This window comes from Xyrauchen texanus, chromosome 10 (genome assembly GCF_025860055.1).
Source record: "Xyrauchen texanus isolate HMW12.3.18 chromosome 10, RBS_HiC_50CHRs, whole genome shotgun sequence".
In the NCBI taxonomy this organism is placed as follows: Eukaryota; Metazoa; Chordata; class Actinopteri; order Cypriniformes; family Catostomidae; genus Xyrauchen; species Xyrauchen texanus.
Window position 1 is genome coordinate 6501711 of NC_068285.1, and position 13289 is coordinate 6514999.

General features: G+C 46.9%; 3 protein-coding genes across 3 annotated transcripts in view; 2 read left to right on the forward strand and 1 right to left on the reverse strand.

The window, feature by feature from the left end:
- The window catches only part of LOC127650479 (uncharacterized), a 1198408-nt gene that overhangs the window by 435212 nt on the left and 749907 nt on the right, over positions 1-13289 (forward strand).
- LOC127650380 (NACHT, LRR and PYD domains-containing protein 3-like) overlaps positions 1-13289 on the reverse strand; it is a 1539373-nt gene that overhangs the window by 164885 nt on the left and 1361199 nt on the right. The gene's annotated exons all lie outside the window — the stretch shown is intronic.
- Positions 1-13289, forward strand: part of LOC127650387 (protein NLRC3-like) — a 132929-nt gene that overhangs the window by 111145 nt on the left and 8495 nt on the right. The window contains exon 11 of the mRNA XM_052135785.1: positions 11971-12144. Within this exon, the coding sequence (XP_051991745.1) occupies positions 11971-12144 (174 nt within the window). The remainder of the gene's footprint in view (positions 1-11970; positions 12145-13289) is intronic.

Below are 13289 nucleotides of genomic sequence, written 5' to 3' on the forward strand. Positions count from 1 at the left end.
CAGTATGCTTCGTTCAGTTACGTATTGCTTCTAATACTTAATGTTATAGATGCAAGAAATGAATTAAGCACAAGTATAATTACAGTAAATGAATATGGGGAAGCAAAGGAAAACCCCAGCTTCTTTAAGATTAACTTTAAGAATAGTTCCCTGAAACAAATGAAACATTAAATAGCAACAACCTTGCTCCAGCCGAAGACTGCAAAAGGCATTCTGCAGGCACAGGTTCAAGCGTTAACGTCTCCGTTTCCTTCATTTGTTGGACAAATCTGTGGAATTTTGCTGCTTCTTAAATGATCCCTCAAACAGGAATGAAACCATAGACTCCGTCAGACCAATTGCAACAGTCTCTCATCCACATCATTGTCTATAATATAAAAGAGATAATGAAATGTACAATTGAATCACCCATCAATTAGAAGCCATGCACTAAACCAGTGTTTTTGAGGCTGAAACACTGCACCACTGCCTGTGAGGTAAAGTACACACACAAAAATAGTAACCTGTGGGGAACACTTTACAGAGCTAACAAATCAATTCTGCAATAAAATAAAGATTCAAATAATAAAACATGAAACATACATGAACACAGAAGTAACAAACAGTTGAATTTAATAATTGCAGTGGCATAATTCTAAACAGAAGTCCAAATGGCCATCAGTGATTTAACAGGACACAGCTTTGGCATCACTGTTATTTTTGTTAGTGGATAATGTGAATAAAAACCTAACTATAATTTAAAAAATAAGTATTTGCATTTATTTTGGATGATGAAGAGGACATTTAAAATCGAAAAGTATTTTTTATACCAATTTTTATTCTTTTTTATATCATCAAGTGTGTTTGTAACAATGCAATAAATATTTGTAGCGCTTTATGTCCATTTGACTTTAATTAGTAATCACTTGATTTTGCGTTTGATGGCCGTGTATAATCTGAGTCGGAGCGTTGCGTTGGGGAAGTCTCGTGCGGACTAATGTCGCAATCCCAACGGCAGGACATTTTTGGACTCAAGTAGTCAGACCGAGAAGAATCCTTGAGAGAAGACTCGAATTTTTAATTTTTTTAAAGCATCTCAACATGTGACAATTAACATATTAACATCCTCACATTTATTCTTCTGCTCTTCAGAGACTTCTATGCCAAACTGCAATAGCTCCTTTATTAATTGAGCGGTAGACATTTTCCCCAATTTTCTTAAAGCGACAACAACCATAACGTCTGCATAAGCAATAAATATGTTTTGAATGTTTTGTTGCCATTCATCGTGGTCTTTATTTCAAATTTAATTCAAATATGTCTGTTTTTGATGCAACGGTCAAAAATTAATTCATTTGATAAAAAGTTTTTAAAACAAAAAATGAATACTAGCTACTTTACAACAAACATTAATAATTATTTCATGTTTAATATGGTGTCATGAGCTGACATATATTAAATTAATAAAAAATAAAATAAATTAATTGCGGCTGGATTTCTGCAGGTGTCAAATGAAAAGTGATGCAATGAGAGTATTGCATTTATACATTGTTCCTCTATAGACCTTATTCACATCTTTGATTTTTATGGGAATTACAGTGAGGCTGTGAGAGATAGATGTTCAGTCTCTTCAATGGGTTATACAGTCATTTAAAGTGTTTTTGGATCATTTCACTGTTGAAACTAGAGATGTCCCGATCGATCGGCTGCCAATCAAAATCGGCCGATATTCGTCTTAAATCTGTGATCGGCGATTGGCCGATCGTGCCTAGATTTAGGGCCGATCTTTTTTGCAGCATGCAGGCAATCACACATACACTGCTCCTCTAATGAATGAGCACTTTCTCAGTACATAAAGCATGACAGAATAGTCTATGGAGGATGAGTTGTTGGCAATTCTAAGCATTCACGAATTTAAACTTTCAGACATGATGTAATTGAGATGAATATGCTGGTTTGTTTTTAAAAATGTGTAAGAATTACATGTGTATGAAAATTAATTTGCCCATTTTCTAGAGTCGTTACGGTAGTTATTCTGACTCGTTGCACAGTGAGCAAGAAGAGGATATAGAGGGTTAAAAACAAATAAACATGCAAATACATGATACACGATCGTGAGTTGTGACAATCAGACGTTGTGTTGTGTGATAGAGATTGTTTGAGCAATCATTTTAGTTTTACTCTCTTTAACATGAGCGCTCTCTGTGTCAATCAAAAACATCAATATCTCATCATCAGTCACTCATACCAATTTAAATCAGATTAATGTTGGTCACAATACCACTAATAATAAATATAATTGTTTAACCTTCAATAACGACACCACGTCTTCATGCATTTGCTGAATAATTAGTGTTCCCCTTCTGTCGCTCTCTTACGTTGTGTCAGAGAACGACACTGGGGTCTCTCTTGAGCGCCGATATTCACCTCTGTACTATGAAAAAAGGCCAATGAGAGTTGGCAGCCAGTATTTGCATGTCCTGCCCCCGGACATACGGGTATTTAAGCGGCGCAAATACGGGAGTTCATTCAGAAAATTTCTTCGGAGCCGATTGTCGTGTTTGCAGTTTGCTGCGTGACTACACACCGAGTTCCTGCTATCCTCTGCTGCATGCTGTTGGATTCTACAGCGCACAACAGCGGCTTTCTCCTGGTTGCACGGCTGTGCACTTCCTGCCCCTGAGCGCATCGACAGTTGCAGATAAAAAAAGATCTCTCACGAGTCTTTCATTTCATAAAAGAGTGATTTTATTTAAAAATAATAATTTCCTCTAAAAGAGCAAAACACAGCGGCGTGAACGTCCTTTTAAGGACGCGTCTTTTTAAAGATGTCCTTCCACCCCTGTGTTGTTCCTGGATGCGGTAGAGTACTCTCCGCTTCCGACGGCCACAGGCATTGTCTCGTGTGTCTGGGCAGTGATCACACCGAGGCTGCGTTTGTGGATGGTTCATGCTCTCACTGCGAGAACATGACCATGACAACGTTGCGGTCGCGGCTTGCTTACAATCGTAAGCAAGCCACTCCAGCCGCCCCCCGTGTCGCTCCTTCTTCCCACGGGATTGAGGACGATGCGGCTGGCGATGGAGGCGATTTGGGGATGGCAGCGGGTGCAGCTCCGCCGGTACGCCCCTCGGACCACCCGCGCCCGGCACGCTCGTTGACTCCGTCTTCGCTCGAGGTGGCGGCGACTCGCCTCACAGCCAGTCTGCCTACCCTCAGGCGATGGAAGCAGATGAGTTCGCCGCGACATCGGAGGGCGTGGGCTCTGACGCTGAGGGCTCCTCTGGGCTGCCGCCTTCGGGCTTGCACGCCCAGCAGGAGGCCGACGCACAGATGTCCGATATGCTTTCCCGGGCAGCCAATAGCGTGGGTCTGGATTGGAACCCTCCATCCTCCCCGCAGCCATCACGGCTAGATGATTGGTTTTTGGGCGTGGGGCGCCGCTCACAGCCTCGCCCCCCCCCAGTACCTTTCTTCCCGGAGGTGCATGATGAGCTGACGTCTTCGTGGAGAGCACCCCTCTCCACTCGTTGTGCCACTTGCTCATCCGCCCTCACCACCCTCGACGGCGGAGCGCGCCACGGGTACACGGAGATCCCCCAGGTGGATAGAGCTGTTGCGATCCATCTATGCCCCGGAAGCACTACCACCTGGCGGGGCCGCCCTGTACTCCCTTCCCGGTCCTGTAGAGCAACATCCTCGCTCACCGCGAAGGCCTACAGCGCTACCGGACGCGCCGCTTCCGCCCTGCATGCCATGGCTCTCCTGCAGGTCCACCAAGCCAAGGCACTCCGCAACATGCACGGGGGTGGTCCTGATCCCGACACGCTGCAGGATCTGCGCTCAGCGACCGACCTCGCCCTGAGAGCGACGAAGGTCACAGCGCAGGCACTCGAGCAGGCGATGGCCACTCTGGTGGTCCAGGAGCGTCAGCAGTGGCTGGACTTGGTCGAGATGCGTGAAGCCGACAAGACTCGCTTCCTCAACACCCCTGTCTCCCAGTTCGGCCTCTTCGGCGACACCGTGGAGGACTTTGACCAGCAGTTCTCCCTGGTGAAGAAGCAGACGGAGGCCATTTCTCACATCATGCCGCGCCGCAAGCCTGCCGCCACGGCCCAGGCCCCATCTGCTCGCCGAGGGCGTCCTCCTGTGGCCAGAAGACCTTCTGCTCCGCCTCAACCTGGGCCCAGCTCTCAGCCCCAGCGTCGAGCAAACCGCAGGAAGCGTACGCCCCCTGCCTCACGGACCCCGTCGAGGACCCGGAAGGCTCCCAAGCGTCCCTGAGACAGCGGACCCAGAGGGCGAGAAGTTAGCTCCGGAGATGGTGAGACCAGCTCCGTCCCCGGTGGAGGGCGGGAGGAGAATCCTGTGTTTTTTCACTGGCGGGGCTGCGGTACCCAAATTCTCAATAAAAGAGCTATTTCCTTTACCTCTGGGTCACATGGCCCGCAAATGCCGTTCTCACGGCACGTTTGTTTCAGGCCTCAACAGTCCCGGCGCCCAGGATGCGGTGCTCCCGCCCTCAGCCCCACGACTGTTCCCGGCCGGCCGGTTCAGAGCGAGTCCAGAGGGCGCCGACATCAGACCTCCTCCTCTGTCACGAACCCGCCCCTGCGGGTGCGCGGAACAAGGTAAGTGCTTTGAGCTTATTCTCAGCACCAGAGCCTCGGGGCGCCACAGAGCCTCCCGGCGCTGCGTTACCTGTTCCGCACCGCTGCGAAGCCCGCCGGATGCGTCCAAAATACTTGTCCCCTTGGTGCCCCTAGCACAGAGCGCCAGAGGCATGGCTTTCTCTGCCCAGCTCGTCACGCTGGCTGCACCGGACCATTCGACTTCGGTTCACGCAATTCAGTTTGCCAGGTCTCCGCCCCACTTCCTGGGCGTTCGTTCCTCCGCGAGTGCACGGCGAACATGCCCTCTCCCTGCGCGTGAAATCGCCTCCCTTCTAATCAAGGACGCGATAGAGCCTGTCCCTCCAACCCGAAAAGAAGAAGGGTTTCTACAGCTCTTACTTCGTTGTACCCAAGAAAGGCGGTGGCATACGACCGATCTTGGACCTCGCGAGTTTTCAATCGGACCCTGTCCAAACTCCCGTTCAAAATGCTCACCCAGAAACAAATTCTATCTGGTGTCCGGCATCTAGATTGGTTCGCAGCGGTAGACCTGAAGGGCGCGTACTTTCGCGTCTCAATTCGCCCTCGACACCGACCCTTCCTACGGTTCGCATTCGACGACCAGGCGTGTCAGTACAAGGTCCTCCCTTCGGCCTGTCTCTGTCCCTCGGCGTCTTCACGAAGGTCGCAGAGGCGACTCTTGCCCGCTACAAGGAGCGGGCATACGCATACTCAATTACCTCGGCGATTGGCTTATTCTGGCCCCCTCGCAGGAATTACTATGCGCACACAGAGACCAGGTGCTTCGAGCACCTCCGCCGCTTGGGGCTTCAGGTCAACTGGGAAAAGAGCAAGCTCACCCCAGTCCAGAGCATCTCTTTTCTCGGTCTGGAGTTAGACTCAGTCTCAATGACAGCACGTCTCTCCAACGAACATGCTCAGTCAGTGCTGGAATGCCTCGCTTCCTTCAAGCCAGGCACCGTGGTCCCGTTTAAGCGTTTCCAACAGCTCCTGGGGCATATGGCATCCTCTGCGGCGTTCGCGCCACTAGGGTTGATGCATATGAGACCACTTCAGCATTGGCTCCAGACTTCGAGTCCGAGGCGAGCATGGCGCCACGGCACGCGCGGTGTGGAAATTACCACTGCCTGCCTCCAAACCTTCAAACCCTGGACAGACCTCTGCTTTCTTCGGGCAGGGGTACCCTTGCAGCAGAGCGGCTGCTGGCCGTTCGTCTTGCCCTGAAGAAATTTCTTCCGATGATTCGTGGCAAACATGTCCTGGTCAGGACAGACAGCACCACGGTGGTGGCTTACATAAACCGCCAAGGCGAGTACGCTCCCCACATGTCACAGCTCGCCCGTCGTCTCCTCCTTTGGAGTCAGCAGCGACTGGAGTAAGCTCGCGCCACTCACATCCCGGCACCCTCAATGTGATAGCGGAGCGCTGTCAAGACAAACCTTGCCTGGCGGAGAGTGGAGGCTCCACCCCAATCGGTCCAGCTGATTTGGGACAGGTTCGAGCAAGGCCCAGGTAGACCTGTTTGCCTCCCAGGAAACCTCCCACTGTCTGCTCTGGTATGCCCTCACAGAGGCTCCCCTGGGGACAGATGCTCTGGCACACAGCTGGCCCGTGGGGCTGCGCAAATACAGCTTTCCCCCAGTGAGCCTTCTTGCACAGGTGCTATGCAAGGTCAGGGAGGACAAGGAGCAAGTCACTCTGGTGGCCCCCTACTGGCCCAACCGGACGTGGTTTTCGGATCTCAGGCTCCTCATGACAGCCCCTCCCTGGCGAATTCTCCTGAGGAAGGACCTTCTTTCTCAAGGAAGGACCTCCTTTCTCAAACTCCACGTTTGGTCCCTGGGCCGGGACACGGAGGGTCTAGCCGGCCTACCTTTAGCCGTCATAGACACTATTAACCAAGCCAGAGCCCCTTCGACCAGGCATCTTTACGCCCTGAAGTGGCGTCTGTTCAGCGAACTGGTGTTCTTCCGAGCGAAGACCGCAGAAGTGCGTAGTTAGGTCAGTGCTCGGTGTTTCTTCAGGAGAGGCTGGAGAGGAGGCTGTCCCCTCCACCCTCAAGGTGTATGTTGCTGCTATCGCGGCCCACCATGACCACGGTAGAGCGGCAAGTCTCTTGGCAAGCACGACTTAATCGTCAGGTTCCTAAAAGGTGCCCGGAGGTTTATTCCCTCCGGCCTAACCTATTTCCCTCCTGGGATCTCTCGGTCGTCCTGATGGGACTCCGGAGACCCCCTTCGAGCAGCTTGACTCAATTGGACTCAGGGCCCTCTCTCTCAAGGCGGCCCTGCTGATCGCTTCGCCTCCATCAAGAGGGTCGGGGACCTGCATGCGTTCTCTGTTAGCGGCGCCTGCCTGGAGTTCGGTCCAGCAGACACTTTCGTGATCCTAAGACGCGACCGGGCTACGTGCCCAAGGTTCCTACCACACCCTTCAGGGATCAGGTGGTGAACCTGCAAGCTGCCCGGGAGGAGGCAGACCCAACCCTCTCACTGCTGTGTCGATGCGTGCCTTGCGTATTTACCTGGACGCACACAGAGCACCAGGCGGCTCTGAGCAGCTCTTAGGTCTGCTTCGGGGAACAGCAGAAAGGGAGCGCTGTCTCCAAGCAGAGACTACGCCCACTGGGTTGTCGATGCCATTTCCCTGGCTTATCACACCCAGGCCGTGCCCCCGTTCTGTGGTCGAGCCCACTCCACCAGGAGTGTGGCGTCCTCATGGGCACTGGCTAGGGGCACTGCCCTAGCAGACATTTGTAGAGCTGCGGGCTGGGCAACACCTAACACTTTTGCGAGATTCTACAATCTCCGAGTTGAGTCAGTTTAGATCCCGTGTTCTCTCAGGTACCGAGCCCGTGGGAACTTCGGTGACACGCCGACGATCTGACCAGGTGGATAAGCTTGCGCCAGCGCCCTTCCCCTAACCAGGGGAAACAGTGCGCCTTCTTCCCAGGAGATCCCAGGCTTGGGACACTGGTTGGCTCCTCCCTAGCCCTTGCGGTCGCCAGTTCTCTTGGAGGGACTTCGCCGACCCAAACCACTGCGGGTACCGCTAGCTACCCTAGTACTGGTATAGGTGCCCCACAGGTAAGGCCTCCTGCTCGGACTCCCCTGTGTGTAAAACCACGGTTCTGTCCCCTCACGTGAGTTGGCCGTGTTTCCCTTAGGCAGTCACAGCTGCCTCAGGTGCCGTGCTGTATGCTCCCCCTCTCTGAGGCTGGTGCTACCACCGCACTACTGTTCGCATAAGGCCTAGGTATAGGCCATGCGATGTATGTCCACTCAAATTTGCCTCCCCTCCGGGTAGGTGTGGCCTCCATGAGGTCTTCCTCGCCCTACCAAGGGCTAAGACCCCCTTCCCTCAATGCGTGTAAGGGCCCGGCGTGGTTGCTCTATCGCGAGAAACATAGAGAAAAGAGGCCCAGCCAGGCTGGCCCGTTCCCATGTTGGCGGCCGTCACCTTGTTCCCCCCTCCGGGGTAGCGATAAGGAATCCTGATGGCTTAAATGGGGCATTGGGGAAGAGTGCGTCGGCCTGATACAGTTGAGTGGATTCTGCGCGTAGGAATACCTGCTCGCTCCTGTATCAGCGGATCGCGTACGCGGCTCAGCGCATGGCGCTTTAAGTGGACCCCTAGTGTGGATTCTCTGACACAAGCGTAAGAGAGCGACAGAAGGGGAACGTCTAGGTTACGTATGTAACCTCAGTTCCCCGATGGAGGAGCGAGACGTTGTGTCCCCCTTGCCACGTCGCTGAGCCGAGCCCCTGTTGTGGCGGACCATTTCCGGCTCCTCAGAAAAATTCTGAATGAACTCCCGTATTTGCGCGTTAAATACCCGTATGTCGAGGCGGGACATGCAAATACTGGCTGCCAACTCTCATTGGCCTTTTTTCATAGTACAGAGGTGAATATCGGGCTCAAGAGACCCCAGTGTCGTTCTCTGACACAACGTCTCGTTCCCTCCATCGGGGAACTGAGGTTACATCACGTAACCTAGGCGATTTGTGTTAAACTCAAAGACAGTAAACAGACCATAGATATGAATGATTTCTCACTGGAGCAGTTTTAAGAGCTTGTTATGAATATATTTGTCTTATTTTTGAATGTATCTCTCTGAGTGTTTGGCAGCTTTCATGGTTTTTACTGGATTGTCAGTATGTCACAATGGCATTTTGATATTGACAACAGAACTATTAATAACTGTTTCATTATTTTTTTAACTTGGGCCTGTTCAAGTGTAACTCGTTTACGCCACTTTTAAGTGGAATTGCCAAAATTTTAATTAGTTTTTATAGAATAATTATTTTTGTTGTGACTATTAAGTGAAGCTGTTTACACCATTTGTAAGTGTATGTAAGATTTCTGTTCATCCATGCAGAACTCAGTGGATTTGTGATTTATTTTTGTAGCTGAATATTAAAGATAAAATAATCTATTACACCATTCTAAGTAGAAGTTGATTTTATATGTGAGGTTTTATAAAAATGCTATCTGCACTACATTAAATGCATTAAGCTGAAGACATCTTTTAGTTACTTTGTTTACGTAGTTATTTTTGTAAAAAAAAAAAGCTGATCGGGACATCCTTGTTGAAACTACAGTATACAAAAAAACTCCAGACTACATGAGTTGTGGATCATTAGATTGGATCTAGAAGCTTTATACACTGCATGTCACTGAACAGATGGTAAGTCTATCCCTTACAGCCTCACTTTCATTCCCATTGTGACTGTGAATTATGTTATGAATGTATGTATTGTATATTATATTTGTGACTCCATAGTGATTTTATTTATATCCATATTATTTGTATATTAAGTGTCCGTAACACTTTATTAAAGGTGTTATAAATTAAGTTTCGGGAGGAGCTTGTCAAATTAGCCCTGTCAATCATAATGCAAGCACATATAAGCAGCTGCTTACCTCACTCCCTTGACGATTATTCTGGCATTCCTCCACCACACCAACTCCTCCTTTATTATTGGATTGGGGAACTTAGAGCTTGAGCCGAGCCGCATGCTCAAGACCCTCATGCTCGAGCCCCTCCTTTAAAGACAGAATTTAAAGAATTAGTTTACCCATAACAAACTGTTTACCATTTCCACTTCAAGTGCTATGTGGACACGCAAACTCATGAATGGGTGTTTAAAGTAAAGATGAGACCATTTGTTCATCATACTTAACATCGACATAAGATTTATACAGGAAGTATCAACTTATTTGTATGAATATTGAGTGATATTTCTATAAACAATGTTTTACCTTTTTGCCTTTTTATACAGGATAGTATAGATTGAGAGAAAATTGAGGGAGAGAGAGAGGGAGAACAGGGTTGGGACATGACCCATATAAGATTCAAACCTGGGTCCCCATGTTAGGGGTGAATTCACTACCTTCTACACCACACCTCCATCTGAATGAAAATATTATGGATGTGACGGCACTGAAACATGTTTTTTTTACATGTGTATATATTTCTCAGACATTTGTTTGAATTTCAGGAAAATTATTCTTGTCAACAAAGTGAAAAAAAGATTAATTTCTGTGGGGGTGAGTGTGCTGGTGCAATACATCTGCTGTCACATCGTCCAGGTGGATGCTGCACACTAGTGGTGGTTGAGGAGAGTCCCCTGTTCACTGTGCTTTAAGTGTAGTGTCAGAATAGCGCTATATAAATTTAATGTTCATTCAACAGTGAGATCATCTAAAAACACACACATCAACAGTAAGAAAATCTACAAACACACACATATTAAACATGTTAAATATCTGGACCTGTCAGCGATTCCAAATCATGGAATGTGAAATGTGTTTTGACTGATTACAACTGCAGCGTTGACCTACAGCCAATGAGAGAGCAAGAAACGTTAGAGGGGGAAAAAACAAACACCAGCAGGCAGTTACCTGCTTTCATTGCTTCTCGTGTGTGCTCTGTTGTGAAACATAATTTGGAGTCCAGGCTGTGTCGTCGGGGATTCGTCAGTAGTGAAATGTTTTGTAAAGTGTTCATCCCTGTCTCTGATTCCTCGTGTAATTTGAAAACCCTACGACTTCCATGACAAGACAGACAGTTGTGTAATATGAACGGTATCACAATCCGACGTCTTTCAAAGTCGTGTAGTGTGTAGGAGGCATAAGGGAACACTGTGATGCTCACTTGTTTTTATGGTGCATTCTGGGATTTTTGGTGAGTGACTGTTTTTTTTTGCACTAGAACAATTTTGTGATAGGGACAACCCTAGAAATGGACGACTCCCTGACCAGTGTGCTGACTAATGATCTAAAGCTGATTGAGATGCACCACATGAGTTCAGTCTCAGTGCACTGCGCAGGTACCAGGGTCCTGATATATACTGTATATATGTTACGTACAAAAAAAATTGGCTTTGAATTATTATATATTTTTTTTAATAATGTTGCCGTAAATATGTGTGCACTGTCTGGCACTCTTTGATTGTGCACTCGCACTCTTATACTGGTGTGTGTGAATTGGTGACTCCAACTGTTCAAGCATCAGACTGATTATTGCAGATGATACGCAGATCTACATATCATTCCAACCTGAGGTGCCAACTGTTTCTACTCGTATCTGCCGTTCTTCTGAAACCATTTAAACATTCAAGAAAATGCTGAAAACACAACTTTTCTGTGAGCACTTAATCGGTCCTAAATAATGGCACTTACTAATTACGATTTTTTTTTAATCCTTGTCTGTCTCTTTCTTCTGTGCTAGCTTCTGTACTATTATAGCAACACTATGAACTTGAACGTGTGATCCTGCAGGTACAGTTTACTTTTATATGACAAATTGTTTATGTTCCTCATTTGTAAGTCACTTTGGATAAATGGGTCTGCTTAATGACTAAATGTAAATGTAGTTAATCTGACTTTTTATTTGTGTGTTTGTAGATTTTCTTTCTGTTGGATGAACGTAAAATGTATGTAGAGCTTTTCTGACACAACACTCAAAGCACTTTACACAGTGAACAGGGGACTCTCCTGAATAACCATTAGTGTGCAGCATCCACCTGGATGATGGCAGATATAGTGCACCAGTATGCTCACCTCACACCAGCTATTGGTGGAGAGGAGAGAGTTATAGAGCCAATTAGTGGCTGGGGATTATAAGGAGGCCATGATTGAGAAGGGCCAATGGGGGAATTTAGCATGGACAATAGGGTTATACCCCTACTCTTTACGAGTAGTGCTCTAGGATATTTTTAATGACCACAGAGAGTCAGGACCTCATTTTAACGTCTCATCCGAAGGACAGTGTCTTTTTACAGTATTGTGTCCCCATCACTGGTTATATGCATGTTTGTAGATTATCTGACTATAGTGTATGTGTGTTTGTAGATTATCTGGCTGTATGGTGACAGAGGAAGGCTGTTGTTCTGTGGCATTGGCTCTGAGATCAAATCCCTCATGCCTGAAAGAGCTGGATCTGAGCTACAATCACCCAGGAGAATCAGGAGTCAGGCTGCTCTCTGAAAGTCTAATCGATCCAAACTGCACACTGGACAAACTTAAGTATGTTGAGCTGTAAAACACTGTTTGTACTCATATTAACCCCTTAAACCCAGACCCTAATTGGACTTGAATTTATTGAATGGTCAGTGAATGCACTGAAATAGCACCTGTATTTATTCCTTTTAAACAATTCAAATCCCTAAAAATACACACAGAAGACATATGTTTTTAGTGTCTCATTAGAATGAGACATATTGTAATCATTACATTTTATCAGAATATTATTTTTACTCATTTTAGGAAAACAATTCAAAAGAACAATCTATAAGCATATGTCACGTAACCCTTTCACACTTACTGGTGCATATTTGTGATGGTTTATGACTGGCACCCTTAGAGTAGCGTCACACATTTGTGTTTCTGCAGCAGTCAGTGATGTCAGATTCAAATCGGTTTTCATGCAAACACTAAACTGCACTGCCCAAGTGCCTGTAATTCATATTCACACAAACTGATACTCATACAGTCTTTTCAAGCACATGGTATAATTATTTTATGAAATAGACATCCGAATGGTCACAAAATTACTATTATAAAAGTTTACCGCTCGTATACAAACAGTCAACACAAAATTGGGATCACTGATCCTCGCAGCCATGTCTGTTTACATTAGGTGATCATTCTGTTGTCAATCATAAGTAACTCAAACAGCAACTCAATAGTCTTTTCAAGCACACAGTACACTCATAGAAGCAGACAGCCTAATTTACACAAAACATCACGATAACGGACAACAGCTCACCTATATGCAGTTAACACAACAGGGAAATGCGATCATTCCAGTCCAGCCATCTTTGTTTACATTAGGTGGCAATGTGTTTCTCTCACACACACACACACACACACACACACACACACACACACGTTGGTACTCCTATCATAATGAGGACTCTCCATAGACATAATGATTTTTATACTGTACAAACTATCCCTGATAGCACACGTACATCAACCAGACGTCTATTTGATGTGTTTACATCTTAACAACATCTATTTTACATTGTTTGCTCATCTGCAATATGTCTATAAAATGACAAATATTGTCTTTAATGTCAGTAAGACATTCAGCAGATGTCTTTGAGACATTTATGATCTAGAATGTTGTAAATCTGATATTTAAGATGTTTAGTAGATGTTTCTTTCCA